General features: G+C 52.6%; 2 protein-coding genes across 5 annotated transcripts in view; one reads left to right on the forward strand and one right to left on the reverse strand.

Annotated features, from left to right (window-relative positions):
* The window catches only part of MARK4 (microtubule affinity regulating kinase 4), a 29,779-nt gene extending 22,489 nt beyond the window's left edge, over positions 1-7,290 (forward strand). For 2 of the 4 annotated variants that reach the window (XM_079907990.1, XM_079907991.1), the window contains exons 14-17: positions 554-657; positions 2,845-3,123; positions 4,315-4,359; positions 5,775-7,289. In XM_079907990.1, coding sequence (XP_079764116.1) covers positions 554-657; positions 2,845-3,123; positions 4,315-4,359; positions 5,775-6,111 — 765 coding nt within the window. In that variant the 3' untranslated portion in view covers positions 6,112-7,289. Of the gene's footprint in view, positions 1-553; positions 658-2,844; positions 3,124-3,265; positions 3,346-4,314; positions 4,360-5,774 lie in introns of all 4 variants that reach the window. The other 2 variants (XM_079907992.1, XM_079907989.1) reach the window with 2 other exon arrangements.
* A 3,294-nt stretch (positions 7,291-10,584) lies between these two features.
* On the reverse strand, positions 10,585-17,031 carry CKM (creatine kinase, M-type). Its single transcript, XM_079907131.1, has 7 exons — positions 16,835-17,031; positions 15,787-15,941; positions 15,139-15,271; positions 13,032-13,203; positions 11,955-12,078; positions 11,350-11,539; positions 10,585-10,830 (listed from the first exon to the last, which is right to left on the reverse strand). The coding sequence occupies exons 1-7, from the start codon at positions 17,025-17,027 to the stop codon at positions 10,652-10,654; spliced, it is 1,146 nt and encodes a 381-aa protein (XP_079763257.1). The 5' UTR covers positions 17,028-17,031; the 3' UTR covers positions 10,585-10,651.
* Positions 17,032-27,672: the final 10,641 nt, after the last annotated feature.

The raw sequence follows: 27,672 nt of genomic DNA on the forward strand, positions 1-27,672 counted from the left end.
ACAGGAGGAATAACCAAGCAGATAAGACAGCACGTGCAAAGGCCTTTATGAGGAGAGACAGCACGGCATGAATAAGTATGTTTTTCAAAGTTTAACGTGGCTAGAGGTGGGGGAGAGCTGGGAGAGGAGAGGGGGGCGAGGCTGCCCCCTGGGAACCTTCCCTGACCTTCTCTCCTCCCAGCTCCAAGGCCTTCTATGACTCTCAGCCTACATGGCTGGGATGGCCCATTAACCCTTCATGTCTTTAGCCAAAGTACAATAAACCACCTACTCACTTTCAGTTCACACACAGGCCCCTGCCTCATTCTTTTTATTTTTATTTATTTCTTTATTATTATTATTTTTGGGCTGCGCCTTGCAGCATGCGCAATCTTAGTTCCCCGACCAGGGATCGAACCCGGCCCCCTGCATTGGGAGCACGGAGTCTTAACCACTGGACTGCCAGGGAAGTCCTCCCTGCCTCGTTCCTAATGAGGGAGGCCATAGAGGGTAAAGGGGGATTAAGGGGTGTCCCTTTGCTCCCTCACTCTCCTCCCGGCCTTGTCTCCTGCAGAACAACCTCCCCCCCAGCATGATGACCCGCAGAAACACCTACGTTTGCACAGAACGCCCGGGGGCTGAGCGCCCATCCCTGTTGCCAAATGGCAAAGAAAACAGGTATGGAGGGAGGGCAGCAACAGGGAGGGGGCAGTGGGGTGTAGGTGAGCAGGGCCCCCTTGATCTCAGATGATAGATGCGGGGAGGGGTGCCATGGGGACTGGGGAGTCTGTGTCTGCCCTTCCCTTGGCAGAATCTACCCACGTCCTCCCTCTCCCAGACTCCCCTGAAAATCCTCCACCCTTAATTAATTAGTCATCAGCACCAGGAAAGCAGTCTGCCCCATTCTCTGCCTACGAGCCTTGGGAACCTGAGTTGATTCTTTTTTTTTTTTTTTGAATGATCCATTTTTAGAGCTGGAGAGAAGCCCCAGATTGTCACAGCTTCAACATCCTCTGGTTGGCTGGGTTTCAAACTTCTTTGCCTGAGTCTGTTCGGTCTCTTTCAGCTGGCATGTGAGGGAAACCAGCACAGACTGGCTGGAGGATAAAAAGGGAATGAATTGGTTCACATCACAGTTCAAGTCTGGGAGTGGGGCAGGCTTCAGGATAATGACACTGCCGCCCACCAGGACTGGCAGGCATGACGCCGAGGTGCCCTCTGGGAAGCACCTGATAAACAGATGCAGGTGTTACTGTTTGTGGGGGGGCAAGGTAATGGAGTGGTTGAGGGCAGTGATTCTGTGGCTACTCAGCTCTGAGTTTGAATCTTGCCTCTTAGCTCTTCGGCAGGTGTCTGAGCCTCCATTTCCTCCTGTGTAAGATGGGGCTGATGTTCTCTGCCTCCAGACCCTATTAGAGGGATCCAGTGGAGATCAGGTGTGTCCTTGTACCTGGCACAGGGTCTGAGACACAGAAGGCATTTGATGAGTACGAGCTTTTTTGTGGTTGTTAAATAAAAATAAGAACAGCCAACATGTTTCAAGCAGTAACCATGTGCCAGGCCTCTGTACATTAGCTAGTTGAATGCCCCTAATAATTCTATGAGGTCGATCCTGGTATCTCCATTTTACAGCTGAGGAAATGAGGCATAGATAGCTTAAGTAACTTGTCCAAGGCCACACAGCTGGTAAGTCAAGGAGCAAAGATTCCAGACTGACTCCAGAATCTGTACTTGTAATCACTATAACATATGGCCTCCCAGTTCTGGCCGAGAGATAGTGTATAGTTAGATTATAGATTCAGGAATGAAAAGACCCCAGAGTGCAGTGGATGAGACGGAGGTTTAGTCCTCTGTGATGCAACCATCCAGAGGTAGGAGGGGGTGTCCTCCAAGGATTCAGGACCAATTTCAACATGAGGCTGCAGCTCTGGACCTGAGGCCACTGCACCAGTTACCACTGTTTCGCAACCAGCAAGTAGGGTGGAAAGAAAGTGGAGTGCAAACTGCTTTCTTTTTAGAGGCATGACCCAGAAATGGTACAAAGCACTTCTGTTTATATTCTGTTGGCCAGAGCATGGTCACATGACCACCCCGAGCTGCAAGGGAGGCTGGGAAATGTAGTATCTGGCTGGGCAGCCATGTGCAATGTTCATACTCTAAGGGGTTTGGTCACTAAGAGTAAAACAAGGTGTATGGATTCTGGGAGAGAGGTAGTGGTATCTGCCAATCAGGGCTCCCTCTTTGAGATCCAGGCTCGTCCCGGCTCCCTAGGATAGAAACTGGAGGTCTGGCTCCTGCTGTCAGGACTGGGAGCCTCAGAGGGCCTGGAGGAGGGCCCTGGGATAGTGGATCCACCTCTGCCCACACAGCATCTTGAGAGAGTTAGGGAGAGGGTGCCTTCCTCTTTCTTTTCACCTGTTGAAACGTTTTCATAATGAACGTAGGTCCCCTTGATGTTCACATCTATTCCTTTCCCGCGATTGAATAATAGCAAAGTGTTTGCACAGTTGGTTTGGTTCCTGAGGTTTGGATGGCAAATGGCAAGGGATTCATCCAAACATGTATCTGAATCTATTCAATTGCCGAGTTTGGAGAGAGGAGAATTGGGATAGGGGACAGATGGGAGGGGGCAGAGTTTAAAGAAAGGATGGTTTGAAGGAGGGATGACTTAGGAGTTGAGACGAGGTGGTAAGACAATACTAGGGTTGCACAGCGCACAGCCTGCACAATGTACGCAGCAGCCCTGTCCCTGAGCTCCAGGTTGCTAGAGGTTTCTGATCTCAGGAATGACGAGTGGAGAAGCAGGGGGCTGGGGACTTGGCCTGCCTCAAGGCCCCACCCTGACTTGTACCTCTCTGCCCACAGCTCGGGGACCCCACGGGTGCCCCCCGCCTCCCCCTCCAGTCACAGCCTGGCTCCCCCATCAGGGGAGCGGAGCCGCCTGGCACGCGGCTCCACCGTCCGCAGCACGTTCCACGGTGGCCAGGTCCGGGACAGGCGGGCAGGGGGCGGGGCAGGTGGGGGCGTGCAGAATGGGCCCCCCGCCTCTCCCACACTGGCCCATGAGGCCGCACCCCTGCCCACTGGGCGGCCCCGCCCCACCACCAACCTCTTCACCAAGCTGACCTCCAAACTGACCCGAAGGTGAGCCCCACGGGATGTGGGGTCTGGGGAGCGGGGTGGGGGGCTGACGGGGCCTAACCTGTCTTCTGCTCTACTCTGCCTCTGTATCCCCACGTCTCCTCCTCTTCCTCCGTCACCCTTCGCCTCCCTCCTCACGCTGCAGGGTTACCCTCGATCCCTCTAAACGGCAGAACTCTAACCGCTGTGTTTCGGGCGCCTCTCTGCCCCAGGGATCCAAGATCAGTAAGTCCCCTCCCCCCTCTGCTTTCACTGGCTCTGCCTCTCTATCTGCATGTCTGACCTGTGTGCGGGCCTGGCGGGAGGGGGCGCTGTGAGTCGGGTAGGGGCTCTGGTGGTTCATTTCCTCACTCAGTTAATAAACAATAGTCTGGCCTCTGGAGCCAGGCTCTTGGGGTTCAGACCCGAGCTCTTCTGAGTGCCCTTAAGCAAATGACCTAACTTCTCTGGGCCTTACTTTCCCCTTCCCTGAAGTGGGGATAGTCATAACCGTACCTTCCTCCTAGGGTTGTCGTGCGGTGAGCTATATCACTAAGCGAGGTGATGCACGGACTGAGCTTAAAATCTTGCCTTGGAAAATGCTTTATAAATATTTACTATTACTATTCCTTGAGTGTCTACTGTGTGCCTGGCACCATCGTGGGCCCAGAGTAAAGTGAACAAAAGGGATAAAATCCCTGCCCAGGACATTCTACTAGGGGACCCAGACAGTAAACAATAACTAAGTAAAATATATATACTGTCAGGTAGTGGCAAGTACTAAGGAGAAACAGGAAGCAAGGAAGGGGGGGGTCAGGGGTGTGGAGAAGGGAGGGTGCGGTTATACATGGGGCAGGCCTCACTGAGGAGGTTTCATTTGAGTACAGCCTGAAGGAGGGGTGTGTGTGTGTGTGTGTGTGTGTGTGTGTGTCCTTCTATATGTAGGTATGTGTCTCTGCCCACCCCCACCCTCTTTTGTCTTCCAAATCCTTGAGTATCTTTCCTTCAACCTGCACTAACCATTTCAGACGGGGCTCCCCTTCTGGGCATGGAGAGGGAGATCAAATCCTGACTCCCAGCCCTCTCCAGCCCAGCTCCATACAGCAGGGGGGGACCAGGGCTGAGGCAGGGGCTGCCCAGAGTCCTGGAACCAGTGGGTTGAGGGAGAGGCCCCTATGTCCAGATTAGACACTCTTCCCCCCTCCCCTCCCCTAGGGTCACAGACGAACCTGAGAGAATCGGGGGACCTGAGGTCACAAGGTGAGTGCATGTGCCTCCTCTGAGTGCCACATCAGCCCCTCCCATTTTGCCTGTCTCAGACCCCACTGGTGTAAGTACCTCACCAGACCCTTAGATGGGGCCCAAGCCTCATCCTCATCCTCCAAGGCCAACTTCCTGAAATGTCCCTATGACCCTCCCTTCTCTGCTGGCTCCTGTTACCCACCCCGCCCCCTTGATTTCCTCTCATTTCCACCTCCATCCCTGAGCATTATCCCTTGACCATCTTTAACTTGAGCCTCTCCCATCTCTAACCCACTCCGCCCCCTGTTGACACCACACCTCCTTTCCCCTCTCATCCAATGAGGCACAAGGGTTGCCAACAGCTCTGGGCCATTGTAGAAACCCTAGTGGAAATAGCGAGCCTCCCCAGCAGTTCCAACAGTCCCAGGACTGAATCTCATTGGCTGGAAATGGGTCACATGTCCATCCCTAAACCCATGCCTGGGACCAGAAGGGTGGAGTATTCTGATTGGTCATACTTAGTGGTATGCTCATCTTTGAACCAATCACAGTGACCACGGGGGTTGCATGCTCTCATTGACCGGAAGTGAGTCATGTGTTCACCCTTGTGTTCATGCCCCACCTAAACCGGAAAGACTAGATCTGCAGTGCCTCTCAAGGGGAACACTCTTTGTATTTTAGGCAAGACATTTCTTTGATAGGCAGGGCCTTCTCACACATTGCAGAATGTGTATCATTCCTGAACTTCCTGCCCAACCTAATAAATGCTGGCATTGCTCCCATCCCAAGACATTTTAACAGTCAAAAAGCCCCCAGAAGTTTCCTAATATCCCTTGGGGGACAGTACTGCTCCCAGGTGAGAACCCCTAGTCTAGAGTAAGGTAGGTTGGTCCTTCAAGGGAAAATGATTATTACCAGAAGAAGGATATATCAGTTAGGAGACAAGCTGAGCTGCTATAGCAAAGAGACCCCAAAATACAAACAGGAATAAACTTCTCTCACACACAAACCCTGTGTCCAGGCCGGGCTGGCAGGGCCGCTCTGTTCCTGAGGTGATTCACTGTGTTCCCAGGGCTCTTACATCCCCACCCCTAGAGCCCCGTCATCTTCACGGCCCAGGCTAGCTCGTGCTGCAGCCTCACAGGAGGTGGGACAGGAGAGTCCAGGGCGTGCAGTTTCCTTTGAAAAGGGTGATGTGGAGTTGCACCCATCGCTTCCACGCACATCCAGGAATTTGGAGACAAGACCACACCTGGCTGCAGGGGAGGCTGGGAAATGTAGTCTCCAGCTGATAGCTATAGGTACAGCTGATACTCTGTCACTGGGGTAAAAGAGGTTTTGAGGAGATACCTAGGGGTCTGTCCCAAAGTGGGAACAGTGGGTTACCTTCCTCTTCTCCCCCATCTTTAACCCCTAATATCTTCCCACCTCAGTTGCCATCTACCTTGGGATCAAACGGAAACCGCCCCCCGGCTGCTCCGATTCCCCTGGAGTGTGAAGCTGACCAGCTCGCGCCCGCCCGAGGCCCTGATGGCGGCTCTGCGCCAGGCCACGGCGGCCGCCCGCTGCCGCTGCCGCCAGCCACAGCCGTTCCTGCTGGCCTGCCTGCACGGGGGTGCGGGCGGGCCCGAGCCCCTGTCCCACTTTGAAGTGGAGGTCTGCCAGCTGCCCCGGCCGGGCCTGCGAGGAGTGCTCTTCCGCCGCGTGGCGGGCACTGCCCTGGCCTTCCGCACCCTCGTCACCCGCATCTCCAATGACCTCGAGCTCTGAGCCGTCATGGCCCTGGGTCCCCTCCTCTTTTCCTCTCCCACTTCGCTTCGGCAGGAGAGAAAGGGGGTCAAGGAGGGGATTCTCCCTTTGTCATCACTTCAGTTTCCCTGAAATCGGTCTGGGGGCAGAGATTGTCCCCTCTGCTGTTCTCTGGGGCCGCTGGGCAGGAGAGAAGAGCAAAGGGGCTTCACAGGGGAAGCTGGCGCCTTCCTGGAGCCTCCAGCTCGTCCTGTCCCCCCTCACCCTGCCGCGGGTACCTGAGGAAACTTTGGGGGCAGGGGGGGCAGAAAGGGAAACAGGAAACTTCCATTCCCCCCAACAGCTCAAGAATTAGGCCTTGGGCAGGGGCAAGAAGAGTTGCTGAGCCTAAAGACTGGACGGAGAACTGGGGTGGGTGGGGTTGGGAGTGGGGGTCAGAGAGGCAGATTCCTTCCCCCCCATCCCCTCCTGCTCGAACCCCCCTTTCCTGCCCCAGGCTGGCGCGGGGCACTTTGTACAAATCCTTGTAAATACCCCGCCCCCTCCCCTCTGCAGAGGCCTCCCGAGGAGCTGCCGCTCTCACCTCCGGTTTTTAAGTTATTACAGCCCCACCCTCCTCCTGTCAGCCCCTCACCTGCAGCCTGTTGCCCAATAAACTTAGGAAGTCCCCCCTCCCCCACGCTGACCCTGGGGTCTTCCTTCCCTGCCCTCACCTGCAAGTGAGATGAAGAGGAGGTGTGTGACTGGGTCAGTGGTTTCTCCTTTCTGAGCCTCGGGTTTTCTCGTCTGCAGAATGGGAGTAGTGGGGGTGTGAGGGTCAAGGATGATGGTGGAAGAGGGCAGGACAGGACTCGGCCTCATCCGCGAGGCCCCAGTTCCTATACCGGACCCCCGTTCATCCATTCACATACCCACCCACATGGTATACTGGACTCTAAGCCACTTCTTACTCCAGCAGTACATTTATTCAATAAACAGTCATTGACCGGTGCCTACTCCACGCCAGGCCCAGTGTGGACACGAGACCCAGGGAGCCCCTGTCTGTCGGGGCGGGAGCGGTGTTCTGATAGACACTAGAGAAACCATTGCTTTGGGGGCCACAGAAGAGAAAGTGAGGGGGTTGGGGGAAGGCACTCCAGAGGAACTGGTGCCGGAGTTGGGCTTTGAAGGATGAGTAGGAGTTGACCAGGTACTGGGTGTGCCCTGGGCACAAGCCTGGAGGTGGCAGTGCATGGCATAGCTCAAAGAACTGTGGGTAATTTCAGGGTGGCTGCTATGTTGGGGGTGGGTGGAGAATGAGCAAGAGAAATGCTGTATTAGGACTCATAATCCGTCTACACTTAAGCAAAAAGGTATTTGTTTGCTCACCTCATAGGCCAGGGGTGCCTGACTTCGGGTACATCTGGATCTAGGCAGCAGGCAAGCTCACCTCTGCTTTTTTCAGTGTGAGATTCATTCTAGTAGTTTCATCCATTAGGCACTCCCTGATGGCAGTGATGACCCCAGCAGTTCCAAGCTCTCATCCTTCCAGCTTAGTTGCTGCAGCAGAAAGTCTGCTGATCTTAGACCATGTGATCGTCCCTGGACCAGTTGCTGTGACTCTGGAGTGGCCTGTGCCTAGAACTGGACTTAGAAGGGGCTCCCCAAAGGAAAGTCAAGAGTAGGAGTAGGAGAAGGGAAGTGGAAGCATGATAGACTTAAGCAGTAGAGGGCTGTCCAGTGCAGAAGGGTGGGGCTGCCTCACCTAGGGCCTTGTGGGCCAAAGGGGACAGGCTGGGCTTTCCTCCGAGGGCACTGGGGAGCCATGGAGGGTTGCATGCGGTGAAGAGGCTTAGTCAAACTGCCTCAGTTGCCCATTTAAAGCATAGTAGGGTCAACTGTTGTATTCTTCATGGAGCTGACAGGAAAGTCAAATGAGAAATGGAGGGTGGTAAAGATTAAAGAGTGGCCAGTGTTGAAAAATTCTGGGTCTGGGGCAGAACCAAAGTCCTGTCGTGAGTGAGGCCAGAATAGGACTCTGGGCAGAGAGAGAGAGAGAGAGAGAGAGAGAGAGGGAGGGAGGGAGGCAGGTACCATTTGTGGTAGGTAGGAGGGAGGCGGGTACCATCCTGTGAGCCCTGCCCCCCTCCCCAGTGAGGTCAATTCTCCCGCCAGGCCCTCCCAAACATACTCACTCCTTCTCCCCATTCCATTGCTACCCCTGTTCTACAGTTGAGAGGGTAGAAAAATGAGGTGTGTGTAGGGGGAACCGACCCTGTCACGAAACCTCAATCCCGGAGGGCTTCCTTTGTGCCCAGCCCTGTGCTGGGGACACAGTGGTGACCAAAACAGCCCCAGCCCTGCCCTCATGGAGCTCACAGCCCAGTGGAGGAGACAGCCGTGTCCTCAGTGCTCCAGAGTGAGCAGGGCCGGTATGGGGGAGTCCAGAGCCCGCAGGAGTGCAAAGGGGGAAACTGCCCTAGCCAGGGAGGGCTTCCTGGGAGGGACAGCTTGGCTGTGACGGAGAGAACGATGAGCAGCTAACTAACCAGACATGGCGGGCTGTGGGTCATGTATTCTAGGCAGAGGGAACAGCAGGTACAATGGCTGGGAAGCAAGAAAGCATACAGGTCCTTCAGCAAATGACACATGACTTGAGTGAGTATAGAGTCACTGTGAGAGATGAGGCTGGAGGTGCCGGCAGGGCCTTGAAGGTTGTGGAGAGGCGCCTGGGCTTTGTGCCAAGGGTACTGGGGAGCCATGGCAAGGCTGTAAGGGAGAGGCGGGGGCAGGTTTGTGCTGTGAAGGGAGGGAAGGAATCGGGTCAGAAGAGTAGCGAGGAGGTCAGGACCGGGACAGAAGGTGAGGAGAGAAGGGGTGGACCTCAGCCTTATGAGGCGAAATGGGCGGGACAGGCACGGTAGCCGCCGAGTGCCTGGCCTCTGGGTTTGGCTGGCTCAGGCCCTACTGGCTGGAGTGTGTGTGGTCTGTGTGGCCTCAGAGGTGGAGCTGGGATGAGTGATGGGATCTTCATTGGCGGATAGTATTGTAAAGGGCGTCCCCATGTCTAACAGCCCCTGCGCGCCTCGACCTGTGGGGTCTCTTCTAACCTCTCTGTTTTGGTAATCTCTCTGGGAACCCTGACTTCCCCGGCCCTCAGTTTCCCTTCTGGAAAATGGAGAGATTTCTTGATCTCTAAGGGCCCTTTACCTATGTGACAAGGTTTGAAAAAGTGCCTCCCCCAGGTTCCTGGGGGCTCTGTCTTCTTAACTCTGCCTCACCTTTTCTTCTGAGGCCTTCGTCTATTTAGGGGCCCACGTGCTATGCCCTAGCAAATGGAGGCCTCAGCCTATTGGGTCAAGTAGAAGTGATTGACGTGGCCAACACCCAATACATGTTCAGATGTTTCTTGACTTCTATTACCTGCTTCTCCCACACGCGACCCCAAGGCCCCTTCCTGCTCTTTTCTGGGACCAAGCTCTCCAAAAGTCCTATCCTTAAAGACTTCACAGGTATGCTCTGACCCAAGCCCCAGTCTGGAGGAGGAAACAGCTTGGGCAGACATTAAGGTGGGAACTGCAGGGTGTAAGGAACAAAAGAGTATATAGGGGAATCATGGGAAAAGAACTAGAAGGGTGAGCCTTCAGCAAATGGTATGAATTTGTTTGGCCTTGAAGAATCGCACTTAATACGAGAGCGTTCTAGGCGACGTGGGGAGCCATGGCAGGTTCTCGAGCGAAGTAAGGAAAGTTGGAAACACTGGTAGCCGCTGTAGAGGGCTGAAGTCAGATCGCACAGAAGGAGGCCAGTGAAACGCATAATGAAGTAGACAGTGATGAGATGCATGGGGGGTCTCAAACCGGAGGCCGGGGAGCCAGATTCAAGTCTCAGACATTTTCTTTGCCTTCCGTTTCTCCCTCGCGAGGACCCTGTGTTTGAGATCTGAGCGTGAGTGATGGGGAGCCGAGGCTGGGAAGGGCCCAAGCTCGGCGGTGTGACCCTGGACCACACCTCTCCGGGTCTCAGATTCCCCATAGAGCTTTGTAATGTTTGGATCAGACTCTGTACCCTAACTTTGCCTCATTTTAGAGATGGGATAAAGCATGTCTAGCCCTAGGACATGCCTAGAGACGGCAAACCGCTTCGAGGTCACACAGTAGCCAATTACAAAAGTCTTTCCTCCTCCTCTTCCTCCTCCCCCCCATAACTATCGCACACAACGCTAAGGCCACCATTGCTTTTATTTGTTGCTTTGAGCGGAGAAAAAGCATGAGCCGCAGGTGAGCCCGGGTGCTCTCCATTAGCCAGAGTTCCTGATGGTGGGCGGAGCTCAGGGAAAAAGAGAGGAGAGCATAAGGGAGGTTATTCATTGGCCAGAACCCAGAGAATGGAGCCCATTGGTTGGAACTCTGGTTGGAACTGGAACTCGAAGGAGGGTGGATAGAGCCCCCGGTAGACTAAACCTTTATAGGCGGGACTCCGGGAGAAAGGGGCGGGGCAAAGGATGAAGGGCGGGCCTCCGGTGGGCCGGGTCCTCCCTTTGGCTGGGGCTCCAGCAGTCGGCGGCGGGCGGGCAGTGCGCCTACTTCTGGGCGGGGATCATGTCGTCGATGGACTGGCCCTTTTCCAGCTTCTTCTCCATCTCCACCATGAGCTTCACACCATCCACCACCAGCTGCACCTGTTCTACCTCCGACGAGCCCAGCCTATCGGCGTTGGACACGTCGAACACTGAGCCCACGGCGGCCGTATCCACGCCACCTGCGGGAACAGGAGGCCAGGGCTAAGGAGCGAGCAGAGATGCAGGAGCGGGGCCCGGGACGCAACCCCCGTGCCAACGGCGACTGCCGCATGTACTGAGTGAGTGCCTACTGTGTAACGGTTAAGTGCACGCAGTCTCCTAAGCGTCTGTCTATTCACGGGCCCACATCTCCGGCTTTAGGTACCTCACCCCTCGACCATCCAGCACGGTGGGTAACAGAGTTGAGCCCTGGAGCCGGGCTGCCTGGGGTCGAATCTGACCATCCTCCCCTTTACAGATTGGAAAGTGAGGTCCCTAGGCGGCCAGGGACATACACAGTGTATATTAATTATATAACCATGATGGTATATTGACTCATCTGAGATAAGGCGTGCTGATGCCTATTTGCAGAGGAAGGAACTGAAGCTACAGAAGGGCAGCCCTTGCCGACCCCCAGAACTCGTGGGGATGCCCCACCTCCCCTTCAGCCGCCGCAAAGGGCCGGCCCCAGAAGCCGCAGGAGGGGATGTAGGCCGCACCTGTGCCCCGCTTCTGCAGGCGCAGACGAGTGAGGATTTCCTCGAATTTGGGGTGCTTGCTCAGGTGCGCTAGTTTCACATGCACGCCTCCACGCAGCCCGGTGCCCAGGTTAGATGGGCAGGTGAGCACGTAGCCCAGGTGCTCGTTCCACATGAAGGGGTGGCCGGCTTTCTTGAAGATCTCCTCAATCTGAGGTGGGGGAGAGGACCCTGGATCAGCGCCGGCGGGCGCCCCCAAATACACCGACAACCCGGACAGGGTTCGGAGGGACAGGGTGTGAGAATGTCAGTAGGGGTAGGATTCCGAGGGGGCGGGTCTGGAAGACCTGGAGGCACGAGATTCTGAGGGGAGGGGCCCGACCGCACAGGTGGTGGCAGGATTCTGAGGGGGCTGGGCTTGAGGACGCCGGGAAGGCGGGTTCTTAGGGGCGGGGCTTGAACATAGGGGTGGGGCCGGTTTCTCAATGGGCGGGGCCTTGGAAAGCGAGTGGGGTGGGTGCTGCGGGGCGTGGCTTGGGTATAGGGAGGAGCCGGGTTCCGAGGGGAGGGGCCCCGGAAGGCAGCTGGGGTGGTCACGTGGAGTCACGCGAGAGGCAGGCACCCACCTTCTGCAACCCCAAGCAGAAGCGGCGGAAAACCTGCTTCATGTTGCCCCCCTTCTCCATGGAGATGACTCGGAGGTGGTCCTCCTCGTTCACCCACACCAGGAAGCTCTTGTTGTCATTGTGCCTAGGTCGGGCGCAGCAAAAGGCTGAGGAATCAGCTCCGCGGGAACCCCATTCCCCTGCGTCTTGCAAACACATACCCACCGCTAGGGGGCAGCGGGCCTGAAGGGCAAGAGGTGGGAGCACCTCAAAGTCTGAGAAGCTAACACCTGTAGACTCTAATGTCACTGGACCTGTGGAATCTCGAATCCTGGGATCAGTGACTTTTAGGGTCTTAATTCTTTGGACAACATTATAGACTCTTAGAATCTCAGAATCTTTGAAAAACGGAAGCCAGGAATCAGAATTGATAGATCTTCCCATCACATTGTGGCATCTCAGAAAGAGTGTTAGAACTGTAAAACTCTAGGACCTGGAAATGTTTGAAACCACTGAATCACAGAACCGGAAATTAGTGGAATCTAAAAATGTTTAAAATCTTGAAATCTTACAACCTACACTCTCCAAATCTTTTGAAACCTAGGTCCTCAAAACCTTTTAAAATCTTTGACCACCAGAATCAGGGATTCAAAGATTCATGGAAAGCCCAGCTAGCTAGCAACAACAGCTGGTAATAAAAATCATACTAATGGCCAATATGAGCACTTACTATATACCAGGCACTTTTTCCAATACTTCACATAAATTAACTCAACTAATCCTCACGAGAACCCCCAAAGCTATGAATTGTCATGATCTCCATATTATAGATGGGGAAACTGGGGCAGAGACATGTTAAATCGTGTGCCAAAGGTCACACAGCTAGTAAGTGGCAGCGCTGGGATTTGCATCCAGGGAGTCTGGTTCAAGTCTAAGTTTCAAGTTTCCCAAAATGTGACATGCAGACCACAGGGTGGGCAGGGGTGGAAGGCAAGATCATTCTGGATAATTACTGTTATGGTCTTGACTTTGGTGGAAAGTCATGGGAAGGCTGGAGGAGGCAGGGGAGAAGGGGGCCATAGGGCAGGGGCGCCTCACCAGATGCCACGGGCATCGGGCCAGTCTCGGGCCATGCCTGAAGCCAGCAGCAGCGGGGACACGGGCTTGTCAAATAGGAAGTGGTCGTCGATGAGCTGCTGTTGTTCCTTGTCTGTCATGTTCTTCAGAGGATAGTATTTCCCCTTGAACTCTCCCGTCAGGCTGTTGAGGGCTGAGGGGCCGCAGGAAGGAGTGGTCAGCAACCTGCCCCACCTCAAGTGGGGCGCAGGCCCACACTGCTACCCCTAACGGGCCTGGACCTTGGCCCTCTGGAGGTGCTAAAGGCGCCTAAACACTGTGTCTAAACCCAAATTCATGACCCCTCCCCAAAACGTGCTCCTCCCCTGTCTGCCCTGGGAAAACCCACACCAAGTGCTCAAGACAAAAGACATGGATTCTCCCCTTCCCGCCACCAAGCCTCACATCCAGTTCACCTGCGAGCAGTAGTGTACTGGCGCCTGCTCCTGCTGGCTGGCAGGACAGGGAGTCAGAGTCTCAGGAATCCGGGAGCCATCAGTAAACATCATTATAGTATAGTATTTATAGTATTTATAATGTTTATATAATGTTTATAGTATTATAAACATTATTATATAATGTTTATAGTATTTATAAACATTATTATAGTATAGTATTTATAGTATTTGTACATATTCATATGTATTCATACTACATAGTAAATATGTAGTATGTGTATAATAAATATATTTATATAATACATATACATATTTTTATATATTTTATACATTATTTGTATAATACACCACATAATATATTCTATATCATATACTATATACTATATTATGTTGTTAAAAATAAATTATAAAAACTTACAGTTAAATAAATTATATTTAAAACATAGGGAATAAATACTCAGAACTATCACTTTCTAATGATTTTGCTACACTTACTATTTTCTATGTTCCTGAAGCTATTCTCATCCCCTGTAGCTGTATGTTGGAAATGCTACATAACGATGTGCTACTGCACATTGCCTCCCATTGCCCAGCTCTGTATGATGTCACGTGATTAGCTTACAATTGGCCACAGAAGGAGAGTTTACACCAGAGAAATTGGTAGTTGCTGGCTGCAAATCAGGGCTTGTTTTTTTCTGTTTGGGTTTTTTGTTTTTGTTTTTTCTTTGAGAGCCAATTGTTAAACATTTAGCGGAACAACACTGCCTGCCAGCCCTAATAGTTCTACCTCCCAAACATACCCACTCTTTCTCCCCATTCCATAGCTACCCCTCACCCCCAACCCAGACAGCTGCAGTTGCCCCCTCTCAGCCTCTCTCCTACCTTTGCCCACTGTCTGCTCCCTGCACAGCAGCCAGAGGGACCCATATTAGTCTGAACCTGTCCCTCCTCTGCTCACCACCCTCCCATGCTTTCCTTCTCCCACAGGGTCAAAGCCATAGTCCTCCCAACAGCCCACGAGGCTCTGCACGACCTGGCCACCCACATCCCTCTGACCTCATCTCCTCCCCTCCCGCCGTCAGCCACTTGGCTCCAGGCACACTGGTCTCCTTGCTGTTCCTCCAGCACACCTTCCCACCCCAGGGCCTTTGCACTTGCTGTTCCACCTGCCTGGGATTCTTCCCAAGGTTGGCTTCTTCTTGGCAGTCAGGTCCCAACTCCTTTCTAACGTAGTTCCCGCCAGTCATTCTGGGCCACAACCTTTGTTTCTTGGCTTCATGGCATTTGGGAATTATCTTGTTCTTTTGTTGGTTTCTGCGTTTCCTCTTATCTCCCCACCAGGCTGACAGCTCTGTGAGAGCAGTGACCTTGTCCATCTTATTCATCACGGGAGCCCCAGCTCCCCACACAGAGCCAGAACAACCGTACGTGTTTGCTTAATGGATGAGTGGATGGATGAATAGATGGACGAAGGTCAGGACCCTGGCGCCATTGGGTGTCAAGTCTTGACAGCACCCCCAGGCCTCCACCAGGAGTAATGCTTCCAGCTGTCAGTCACCAAGTACTCATGACTTACCAAGTTCTTTCAGTGTTTTGGAAAATGGGGGCCCAGGGGAGTCCAGAGACCTGCCCGCGGAGGAGCAGAGCCACAGCTGGGGGACCCCGGCAGTGTGCGGGGTGGGAGCTCTCACCTTCCACGGCGAGTTTCTCCACGGCCCGGCGCTCCCCGCGGGAGCAGTGGGGGGGCAGCGAGAAGCCCTTGATGCTGCGGCCCGTGCGGACGCGGCTGCTGATCACGTAGTTGGGGTCCAGGTCGTCTCCACCCTAGAGAATGGATGGGGGGTCAGGGCGGGGCGGGCCATCCTGTGAGCCCTGCCCCCCTCCCCAGCGAGGTCAAGTCCCCCGCCAGGCCCTCCCAGCTCTCTCAGGCTCTCTGCTGCTGCTTTGGCTTCTCCCTCCCCACTGGCCTCCCTCCCCACCACCACCCCTTCTCTCTCTCTCCCCATTTTTCTCTCTCCATCTCTGTCTCTGTCTCTCCCTCTTCTACATGTCTGTTTTGTACCTGCCTCCCTCCCTCCCTCTCTCTCTCCCTCCCTCCCTCTCTCTCTCTCTCTCTCTCTGTCTCTCTCTCTCCCCCTCTCCCCACCCCCACTGCCCTCAGCCCCATCTCCTTGCCTGACTTCGTGTCTCTCTGTCCCTCTCTCTTCCCATCTCCCTCTGTGTTTCTCTCCATCTCTGTTCGTCTCCCTGTCTCTCTGGGTGTCTCCCCCACCTCCTCCCTTCTCCTCATCCCTCTACCCTCTCTCTCCCACCCCTCCCCTCCCCTGGGGGCAGCCAACCTTGAGGTTCTCGTGGTTGAGGTCAGTCTTGTGCTTGTCGGTGGGTTTGTAGCCCCCGTGCCGGTCCTGGATGATGGGGTCAAAGAGGTCCTTGAAAACCATGTAGGACTCCTCGTCACCAGCCACACAGCCCACGGTCATGATGAAGGGGTGACCTGGGGGGGTCGGGGAGGAGGTCAGAGGCGCTCATCCCCAGCAAGGAAGGCCTGGGCTCCCGGGTCCAGTGTAGACTGCGTGTGTATGTGCGTGCGCGTGCAAGGGAATTCACTCGACACCTCTGGGTCAGAACTGAGAAAGCTGAGGGTTGGTAGGAATGGGGAGGGAAGGCTGGGAAAGGTTAAGGTGGCATCTGGGGGGGTGGGAGGAAGGCTGCGGGCAGAACAGAGGAGAAAGAGTCTGGGGGGCCAGTTACTAAAACTATTACCATGTCAGAGTCCCCAAATCATGGAATCTTCCCCTAAAACATTTCAGAACCTTAGACTATCAGCCCCCACAGATAATGAGAGACTTGAAAGACCCTCTTATTTCCCAAGTGGGGAAACAGAGGCCTGGAGAGAAAGGGCCTCTCCCCTCAATCACACCATGAGTTGGGGGCTAAGGCTAGAAGCCGGGCTCCTGCCCAGTTCCACTCGCCCTGGAGGGGTGTCCTTGGAGAAGGAAGCACAGGTGATGATACCCCCTGTCAGAGTCTGAGTGCTGACGTTGTGCCAGGCGCCGCTCCCTGTGTACTGATGCCTATGTTTTCCCAACGTGGATGCCCATTTTGCAGGTGAGGAAACTGAGGCCTGGGAGGTGCATTAGCTTCCTCAGGGGAGTCTCACGTTATACTCCTGCACATTTAGCGAGTGGTTTACCGCGTGCCGGACCCTGTCCCAAGCACCTCACCCATCTCAACTCCTCTGTTTCTCACAGCAGCCCCATGGGTATGGTCCCCATTTTACAGATGGGAAAACTGAGACCCAGGGAGGTGGGATGGAGGCCTGGCAGGCAGCCTCCAGAGCAGCCCCCGGCCTTCTGGTCCCTGTGATGTTCCACCGAGGAGGCTTACCTGGGTTGTCCACACCTGTCTGGATGACGTCGTCCAGAGTGAAGCCAGATGGCGTCTCCTTGTCCCGCAGCTTCTTGTAGAGCTCGGGGTTCAGTACCTTGGCCATGTGGTTGTTATGTTTGCTGAGGTCTGGGTATTCCTCCTCAGACTTGAAGTTCAGCTTGTGTTTGTTGTGGGTGTTACTGAACGGCATGGTGGCGGCGTGGGGGACCTGGTGGGCTGGGCCGGAGGAGAAGATTAGCTCACATCCAGTAGAGACCAGCCAAAGAACAGAGCCAGGCTCTGGGGTCAGGCAGGCCTGAGGGTCAGTCCTGACTCCTGTGCTGTGTGACTTGGAGCCAGAGGGATCCCCTCTCTGAGCCCCTGCATCGCGACAGGATGTATCAAGAGTTTTGTGTTAGGATCTTAGCTCCACTGCATCCTGGCAGGTGACCTTAGACTAGTAACCTTGCTAGAGACTCAGTTTCTCCAGCTGGAAAATGGAGGGGGGAACCCCTCAAGCCAGAGTAGTCATCATGGCATGGGTAAGAGTGTAGGTTCTAGACTCAGACAGCCTGGCTTTGAATGCCAGCTCTGCCACTTACAACAAGCTGTGTGACCTTGGGTGAGTTGCTTAACCTCTCTGTGCCTGAAAGTACTCACCTGTAAAATGCGGGTATAATAGCATTCACCTCATGGAGGTGTTGGAAGGATGAAGTGAGTTAATTATGTAAAGCACTTGGAATAGTGCCTGGAACACAATAATCACTTTTTTGCTCAGCTATTGTTATTGTTGTTGTTGTTATTTTAAACTGTGAGGAGCTGGTGAGAAGATGGAGGGTGTTGCTGGCAATGAGTGTGTGAGCAGAAAAGGGACATTCTCTCCATAAAACTTCTTGGGTGCTCAGTCGAGGGATGAGGGGCAGGGTGGGAGTGATGGCTGGGTGCCTGCCCCCACCTCTGTTTGCTGACACCTCTCCTGCAGGGCACAGTAGAAGAACAACTCAGCCTCTGAGTTTGACAGAACCGGGTTCAAATCCCATCTATGCCATTTCCGGGCTGTGTGACCCCAGGCCAGTTACTCAGCCTCTCTGAGCCTCTGTCCTCTTTGAACCGAACGCTCCGCATGGGGGTGCCGGGAGGATTCTTTGAGCTCAAGCGTGTGGCTGGTTGAGCACAGGCCCCAGCGTGGAGTTGGGGCCTGATACCTAGAGGGGTGGCTGCTATTATTGCTATTATTACTGTTATCCACAAGACCCAGGAGGAGGAGGGGCCCCTTGGTGGTGGTGGTAGAGATGGGTTACTCATTCCCAGCTCCAGGAATGGGAAGCGGGTAGGATGGTGGGAAGGGGACGGGGACCAGGGTGAGAGGAAGGCCGAGGCATCAGGCCAAGGGGGATGGAAACCCACGAAAGCCTTTGGACTTGATGTCCAGGGCTGAGGATTTATTTTTAGAGTCTGGCAAACTCCTCCTTCCCCACCGCCACCCCCGCGTTCCAGGGGCTCGGCTTGCACCAAGTCAGCAGGCCAGAGACAGGTGGGCCAGGGTGGCCAGGAGGATATGCATTCAGGCTGTGGGGCTCAAGGGCTTTCCACCCAGAAAGCCCCCTTCAGGGCATGTCCCCACCCCCATCCCTGCTAGGGACAGGCCAGGAGAAGGCACAGAAGCAAGGCTGGTGAGCCCAAGAGACACCAGCAGTCATAGCCCCAGAGCCCCGCACACACACGTCACCACGGACCCCCCAGATCGCACCATACACGGACCCACACTCGCACACATCCAAGCTCAGGGACACACCCAGGATACAGGTACTCATGCAGGAGCCACGGAAAGTTAGACACAAGGTCACACTGTGTGGAACGCTATAGGGACCCACGAGGTCACCAACGCAAAGACCCCACAGTCCCTGCCGTCGCAGAGGCCCTGACAGGTGACACACAGACGCCTCCCACAGTTTATGGTACCCAGTTCTGGTGAAAAACCATCATGAACAAGGCCTGGCCCAAGCCCCTTGCAGGGGGTGACAGCTGGCAGCTGTCAAGACTCCTTCCCATTCTGGAAACCCTCCCCAGGACCCTGTGCCGCAGAGATCACAAGTTACACCGGGAGTCAGGGGCTCACAGGTGGAGGGGACTCTCTGACACAAGGTCCACCTTGCCACACACTGACCCGCCTGTGTGCAGGAGGACATGGGGGAGGACACGTAAGACCCCTTCCAGAGCCAGCTTGGACTCTGATTCCAGAGGAGGACCCCACTCTGGACCCCACCCCAAATCCCACCCCAGGCAGTACCTGGCTGGGATGTGCTGACAGGGGCTGTCTGTGTCCTGGAGGCAACACTGACCCGAAGGAAAGGCCCACAGCCCTGGCCTTATATAGGGGGGAGCCCGGGCTGTGCTATTGGCTGGGAGGGGCTGCCCCCCGGGACAGGGCTGGAAGGCAGCTGAGCCTCTCACCTCACCGCCCAGGCATCGTGCCCACCCGGAACCCAGGCATGCCTCGCGCCCATCCCCATGGCCTTGTATGGGCCGCCCCAGGGTCTGGGCCCAGACCCCCCCCCAACCCCTGTCACCACCAAGCTGGTCCCCCGACCAAGTGCTGAGTCGGGCTGGCGGGGACAGCTGGCCCCCCGCCGGGGCCACGGGATAGTGTCAGGGAATGTCCCAGGAACGTAGAAGCCACCCTCCCCTGGCCCTCCGCTGGGCCACCAGCCTCTCCTCAGCCCCCAGCGGCCTTGACCCCAGCAAACAGCAGGTCCTGAGCCCTAGCCCTGGGGAAACCTTGCAATGGCCCCTGAAGGTCAGGTATCTGGTTTTCCAGCAGAGGAAACAGAGATCCAGAGAGGCTGTGTGATTTGCCTGCTGTCACCCAGCTACAGGGAGGATCTGACCAAAGCCGAGGTGGGAACAGGGGTGACCTGAAACCTGTGCTTGGATGTACTTTCCTCCTTGGGAGCGGGTGGGAGGGAAACTGAGGCTGGGCTGAGTTGGGGCGGTTCTAACTCAAAGCCAGGTTGGAGGCGGTGGTCACCTTTCCCACTCCAGGCCACCCGCCTGGTGACACTGGGAGATTTCCGCTGTGGAGGGGACAGGGAGGGACGTGGCCTGCCGGGAAGGGAGGTTATTTTTAGAGCTAGCTCGCTGTGTTCTCTGGGGGACCCGAGGTGCTGGGGATGGGGGGGCGCGGGGGCAGGTGTGAGGAGGTGGGGTCACCACGTGTCCGGGCTAATTATAACCAGGCGTCTCGGGTGTCCCCAGGCCTCGCCTCCTTACAAGGGCAGCCGCGAGCCCGGGAGACCAGCCCCACCCGCAGGGGAAGGGGGCTGGGTGGCGGCTCAGGTCAGAGCGCAGGACTCGCTCGGATCCGGGCTCTCAGCACCTCGACCGTGACGGGGGACCTCAAGGGCCGAGGATGAGATTCTGCGGAAATGGGACGGCACAGAGGAAACTGCTTCCTCCGCCTGGAAGGCGCCAAGACTTGGGCAAGCGGGGTCAAGTCCAGGGAGGAGGAGGTTCAGGGAGCGCCCGGATTGAAACAAAGAAGAGAACGTTCCTTTCCCTCTGAGGTTCCTCCCTCCTCCCCGGTCTTCCCCACTTCTTCCCAGGCATAGGGGCACTGATCTAGGGAAAGGGGACCCTCTCTACCTCTCCCTAGGTTACTACTGGGATGGGGAGCTGCCTAGAAAACTTTTCCTTGGGGCATAGCCCCTGATCTCTCCACCAACGTCCCCTTCCCAATAAGGTCAGAGTGACAAAGTTCTCCTTCACAGTTAGGGAAACTGAGGCCCAGAGAACTAAAAGGAACTGGTCTAGAATTATTATGCATTTATCATTTCAACAATTATTTATTAAGCACTTAATGGGAACACAGCAGAAAATAAGCAAAACCCGTGCCCTCGCGGAGGTGACATTTCAGTGAGAGTAAACAAGTCAATATATGCTCTAATGTCAGGGACAATGGGGCTTTGAAGGAAAGTGACAGAGGGTAAGGGATGAGAGTGATGGCACAGCAGAGGAGATCAGGTCAGACCTCTCTGGGGAGGTGACATGCGAGCAGAGACTGGAGGGAGACAGCCATGTGGAGATCTGGAAGAGGGACAGCAGGTGCAAAGGCCCTGAGGTGGGAGTGGCTTGGCATATCTGAGAGACAGGGAGATGGCTGGAGGGCTGGAGCAGATGGGGCAGAGGGGAGAGTGGGAGGGAGAAGATGATGTTGGAGAGAAGCCAGGAGCAGACCTATAGGGTCCTAGGGGCCGTGGAGGAGTTTCCATCCCACTGTGAGTGGGATAGGAGTCCCTGAGGGCTATGAGCAAGGGAGAGACAGGATCCAGCCACATCACACACAGCTCAGCCCCCTGGACCCCTAATAACCCCTTGTGTGGACATTTGACATTCCTTTTGGCCACACAGCATCCGAAGCCCTTTCTGTGTCTGGGGAGCCCCCCACCCTCTGACCACCTCCCTTGGAGAAGCCAAAAATGTCAGAAACTCAGTTTCCCATAATCCTTTGCAGCGATGGTCCAGTCATGTGACCAGGGCTGAGCCAATCAAACACTCCAGCAGACCTTGTATCATAAGCTCTACCTCCTTTATCTTCTTTGAGTCTCACAGAAACAGTTGGCCTTGGGGAGCACTATAATCTCCATCATATATCTTCCTCCCACTCCCAGCCCCTGAGCCCTTCAGTCTCCAAGGCCTGTCCATCCCTCCTACCCTAGCTCAAGACCTCCACATTCACTCCTGCCCTAGCCTCCTCGCTGGGCTCCTGCCCCAGTGTTGCCCTGTCCCACCTACTCCCTACTTGCTGACCTCTCCTGCTCAGAACCTGCCATGGCTCCCCAGTGCCCTCAGGATAAATGAGTATTTGTTGACTAAGTAAATAATAGTAGCTTTATCAGTCATTTGGAAACCCCTTCACCCAGCTTAAGCAGAAAGGGCTTTCCTACCAGATATTAGGTGTTCACAAAATTGTTGGAAGGGCTGAAGGAGCAGGCTCTAGGATGGGTGAGGTTGGAGAGAAGAGGCAACACCTCTTGCCCCCAGAATCATGCTTCCTCTGAAAAACTGGATGTGCTAGAAGGAAGTTAGCATGAATATTGAGTGGCCACTCCACAGTCTCCACCCTAACAGTTAACTCTCATGGAGCACTCCTATATGTCAGGTACTAGGCTAACTGCTTTACATATATTAGCTCATTTAACATTCCCAACAATAAGGCTCAGAGAGGTTAAGTGACTTGCTCAAGGTCACACAGCTGGGAAGGGGCAGAGCTGGGAATCAAACTGGCACAGGGCTGCTGAGAGTGGGTTCAGGCTTTGGTAAAGATAATTTTCAGGCCTCTCAGCAAGGTCAGACAATATTGTCAGCCCAGAGTCTCTTTCTGGGTCTTTAGGCCCTGACAATTTGTACCCACATCTCCTTGCCCCCTTCACCACCCTAGCAGTCTGGTTTCAGGATTCAATCACTGTATGTGTATTAACCAATTTAATTCTCCAGCAGTCCTATGAGGTAGATATGCAAAATTTATAAGTCAAGAAAGTGAAGCCCAGAGAAGTTGAGTCACTTTCCCAAAATCACACAGCTGGGAAGTAGCAGAACCAGACTGGACGGAGTAGTCATTCCCTTCCTGATTCCACCTGTTCATGCTAAAGCCTCATTTTACAGCGGATGGATGCTGAGACTGGAAAAGGGCAAGGGATCGCAGACTTCTGGTATCCTCCGGTGGCAGAAGGTACAAGAGAGCTTTGTGGGATCTCTCTTATAAGAGCACCAATCCCATTCACGAGGGCTTCTCCTCCTACTAATACCAAAGGCCCCAGCTATTAATGCTATCACCTTGGAAGGTTAGGATTTCAACATATGAATTTTGGGAAAACACAAACATTTAGATCATAGCACCAAGGTATATTGCTAAGTGGCGGGGGGGGGGGGGGAAGAAAAAGATATATATATACCCGTTGCCACAAAAATGCTGTGAAACACACCACCCCAAAATGCAGGAACTTTGAAATGGATGTGGGGTTGACTGACAGTTGGCTGATTCGGGCTGGGCACAACTGGGAAGCTTTGCTCCATACTCTTATGTTAAAAACAAGACAACGGGCTCAAAATGCTAAGCCCCGTGTCACCAAATCAAGACTTAATGACAGTGTCGGCTCTCCTGGAGATGGAATCTTAAACCACCCACTCAGATCAGCACTAGTTAGGTAATCTGCCTGATAGACCCCTGCCGTCCCTAAAGGAAAGTGACCTTGCAATAACCAGCCTGCTTTTTTTTTCCGGGTACAACTTTCCTGTTTCTGCTCCCTTCCACCTATAAAAGTCTTTCATTTTGTTTAGTTCCTCGAAGCTCCTTTCTGTCTGCTAGATTGGATGCTGTCTGATTCGAATCGATTTTTGCTCAAACTCAATACAATTTTAATACACCTCAGTTCATCTTTTAACACTACAGAGACGTTGTGGTGTGTGGGCCAAAGGGGGAGCAGCCATGCAGGGGAAGCTTTTCTCATGCCTGTGCCTGGGCGCAAAAGGCAACGTTCAAGGCCCCTTAGGTCGAAGCTCAGAACTGGCATGACTGGTACTTGTGCCACTCTGCTATTGACTAAAGTAAGTCACACGACCCCACTCAAAGTCAAGGCCATTGTTCAGTCTACCTCCATGGGTAAGGTTTTTCTCATTTGTGTTTTTCTTAAATGGTCACTCGTTCTCAGACATCCACATACAATTCATATCCCTGGAAGATCTCAGGAAGGATATTAGAAACTGGTAATCATGTTGGCTTCTGGGAAGAGTGGGGATCACGGAGTGACAAAGACCTACTTTTCACTCTGTAGTCTTTTGTTCTCTGTGAACATCCTTTCTGACAGCACTTTACTTCTTAAATTAAAAAAGGGAGTAAATATAATTCACACTGCTGTATGTTATATGAAAGTTAAGAGAGTAAAAATAAATAAATAAATAAAAATTTAAAAGGGGGGAGGCTTTTTAAAAACTATGGCCAAGAGATGAAAATAGAAAAGCCCCCATTGCATCTACCCATTTTCCTGACATGGCAAACTGAGGCCTTAAGTGATTAGATGGGGATTTTGTTGAGTGCCTCCTTCTTCTTTTTTTTGTCACTAGTTAATATGAGTTTATTTGGGATGATTTTGATTTTAGAAGGAAGACAAGTTCAAAGAATCGTCTGATAGAAAATGAAACCAGGAGTTAGTTGTAAATGGATGGACGTTGAAAATACATTTATAAGCTAAAAGGTATGACAAATTTCTACCCAGTGTCTCTTTTGTTTTGTTTTCTAATTTATTTTATTGAAGTATAGTTGATTTACAATGTCATGTTAATTTCCGCTATACAGCACAGTGATTCAGTTATATATATATATCTATGTATACATTCTTTTTCATATTCTTTTCCATTATGGTTTATCATAGGATATTGAATATATCCCTGTGCTATACAGTAAGACCTTGTTGTTTATCCATCCTATATATAATAGTTTGCATCTGCTAATCCCAAACTCCCAATCCATCCCACCCGGTGTTTCTTTTTTTTTTTGACATAAGCTCTTTTTATTTTTTTAACTAGCTGTGCTTTATCTTTTTTTTTTTAATAAATTTATTTTATTTATTTATTTATTTTTGCCTGTGTTGGGTCTTCGTTGCTGCCTGCAGGCCTTCTCAGGGCAGTGGATTCTCTTGTTGCAGAGCACAGACTCTAGGCACGCTGGCTTAGTTGCTGCAGGGCATGTGGGATCTTCCCCGACCGGGGCTCGAACCCGTGCCCCCTGCACTGGCAGGCAGATTCTTAACCACTGCGCCACCAGGGAAGTCCCCTCCCAGTGTTTCTCAATGGATACTTCAAAATGAAACAGTTTGAGATCTTCACATTTGGTTGCTGCATTTTTATTTAATTAATAACTGTCTTGGCCATTTTTCATCTGGTAAAGCAACCTAACCAGGAAATATTCAGGGAAGCATTACTCACCCTATTGCCAATAAATTAGAACATGGCAACTGAAGACATCTGAGTTTGGTTGGTCCTTGATCTTTTCATGGACCATTAGGAATAATTTCCACAGCGTTCTTGCAAGTGGAGGAAAAAGGTGGAAATGCTAAAAAAATTGAGTCCAACAGAGAAGGCGACCAGGGAATTGGTTATGCTTTGACTGAACTAGAGCTGCCCTCCCCCAGCTAGAATCAAGTTCAAATGCTGACTGCCTTGTTGACTGTGGTCTTGGGTGAGGGATTTCTCCTCTCTGAGCTTCAGTTTCCTCCTCTTTCTTTCTTTCTTTCTTTTTTTTTTTTTTTTTGCGGTACGCGGGTCTGTCACTGTTGTGGCCTCTCCCGTTGCGGAGCACAGGCTCCGGACCCGCAGGCTCATCGGCCATGGCTCACGGGCCCAGCCGCTCCAGGGCATGTGGGATCCTCCGGGACCAGGGCACGAACCCGTGTCCCCTGCATCGGCAGGCGGACTCTCAACCACTGTGCCACCAGGGAAGCCCTTTCTTTATTTATTTTTCAGCCAAAGATGCTTCTACTTTATTTTCAATTCTCACCATTACAAGGGTTGGATTCTGCAAGATCATAGTTAAAACACTTTGGTGTAGGATATCAATTTTACACGTAACGGCTGGATCTTTTAAAAAGCCAATTTTGGGCTCTGATGTTAAATTAAATTTTATATGAATACATGAATTTGAAACTCAAAAACAACCTAAATGATAAAAAGAACTCATCAATACATTTATATTCTCGATCATAAATGATACATAAGTAAGAATTCAACTATTTTTACATCTGCAAGTCAGATGCTATCAAGCCAACTGCCACGTACCATCCGTAATCCTCTTACATTTTTAACTCAAAGACAAATAGGAAGATTCAGTACATTTTAATTTCCCAAATGTTCTCAGAAAATGATCAGAAGCATCCTCCAGTTGTTTTTTTTTTTGAATTTTATTTTATTTTTTTATACAGCAGATTCTTATTAGTTATCCATTTTGTACATATTAGCGTATAGATGTCAATCCCAATCTCCCAGTTCATCCCAACCCCCCACCCCTGCCACTTTCCCCCCTTGGCGTCCATACGTTTGTTCGCTACGTCTGAAGCATCGTCCAGTTTTCAAACACAGTTGGGTAAATCCATTTACCCCACGGGAACTACCTGTGTGTGTTGGAAGGTAGTAGTGAAAGACTACGATCCTCTGCGGTAGTGATGCCCTCAATGCGGAAGCCTTCCCTCTTCACATGAAGCGTGTGAATAACAGGAAGGGACAGAGTCCCCTTCATTATTTCCTCCACTATTGGTGTTTTCATAGGATTTTAAATGCCTGATTTCAATTTTACAACAACAATACCAATATTCATTCTGAAAGGTAATCTTATCTTCCAAGTAGCAGATATTAACAACTTCCAACATGATCTCTAGGAACAATTTGAAGTTCTCTCTTTTTTTTTTTTTGGCCACACAGCTTGCAAGATATTATTTCCCCGACCAGAGATCGAACCCGTGCCCCCTGCAATGGAAGCACAGAGTCATAACCACTGGCCTGCCAGGGAAGTCCCTAATTTGCAGTTCTGAACCATGCTTTGGAAAAACATTTCCAGCAGTCTGTGCAGGATTTATGCCTATTCCATTATGGGTAATAATTGCAGTTATTGGATGTTGCAGGAACTTTAAATTCTTCTGTTGCGAACTTTAAGACTGCTGTGAAAGGCGTACTTTTGGTAACACAGAGTACTTTGTGGGGCAGCTGAGAGTCTGACGTCAGAGTGATCTTAAAGAAAACCTTTGACGTGGCAGAGCCAGTCCAGAGACCCCACCGATTCTACCGGCTAGCCCCACGTCCTCTGAAGTGCAGCCTGGCCCAGTCTCCTCCTTTTTAGATATGGCAAGTAAGAGTGCCTACCTCAGAGGGTGGCTGTATGGATTCAGGGGCTCTGCTACTCCTTGGCTGTGTGATCTTGGACAAGTCACTTAACCTCTCTGTGCCTCATCTTCTTCACCTGTGGAATGAGGACAATCATAGCAGGTTGGTGTGAAGGTGAACAGAATTAATCTACAAGGCAAGACCTGACATAGGGCCTGTCTTGCGTAAGAACTCAGGAATGCCAGCCCCAGCTGACGCTGTGCAAAAGTGCTTGGCACAGGGCCAGCCCAAAGGCTATGTGATGAGGGCAATCATCCCTGTTTTTTTTTAATTAATTAATTTATTTATTGGCTGCCTTGGGTCTTCGTTGATGCATGTGGGTTTTCTCTAGTTGCAGCGGGCGGGGGCTAACTTCATTGCGGTGCCCGGGCTTATCGCGGTGGTTTCTCTTGTTGCGGAGCACGGGTTCTAGGCGCGGGGGCCTCAGTAGTTGTGGCATGCGGGCTCAGTAGTTGTGGCTCGTGGACTCTAGAGCGCAGGCTCAGTAGTTGTGGCACACGGGTTTAGTTGCTCTGTGGCTCGTGGGATCTTCCCAGACCAGGGCTCGAACCCATAGTCCCCTGCATTCGCAGGCGGATTCTTAACCACTGTGCCACGAGAGAAGTCCCCATCCCTGTTTTATAGATGAGGAAATAGGTGCTCAGAAAATCATGGCTTGCCCCAGGTGACATGGAAAGGAAATGTCAAGACCAGGATTTGAATGCAGATCTACCTGGCTCCAATTCCCTCCCACCCCCCACCCCACATACACACACAGTGTTTACCATGTGCCACTCTGTTCTAAGCCTTTTACGGGGATTACTCATTAATCCCCACATCAGCCTCACAAAGTAGGTTACACATGTGAGTCCATTTCTACAGATCAGGAACGTGAGGACCAGAGAGGTTAGTTCCTGGCTCAGGGGTCACACAGCCAACAAATGACAGAG

Source organism: Stenella coeruleoalba, assembly GCF_951394435.1.
Source record: "Stenella coeruleoalba genome assembly, chromosome: 20".
Classification (NCBI taxonomy): Eukaryota; Metazoa; Chordata; class Mammalia; order Artiodactyla; family Delphinidae; genus Stenella; species Stenella coeruleoalba.

Excerpts from the sequence above, each read along its gene's own strand:
- CKM (XM_079907131.1), bottom strand. The coding sequence starts at position 17,027 with ATGCCGTTCAGTAACACCCACAACAAACACAAGCTGAACTTCAAGTCT. Across the intron at positions 15,272-15,786 it reads TCAACCACGAGAACCTCAAG|GGTGGAGACGACCTGGACCC; the intron begins GTTGGCTGCCCC and ends TCCATTCTCTAG. Across the intron at positions 12,079-13,031 it reads CCCGATGCCCGTGGCATCTG|GCACAATGACAACAAGAGCT; the intron begins GTGAGGCGCCCC and ends CGCCCGACCTAG.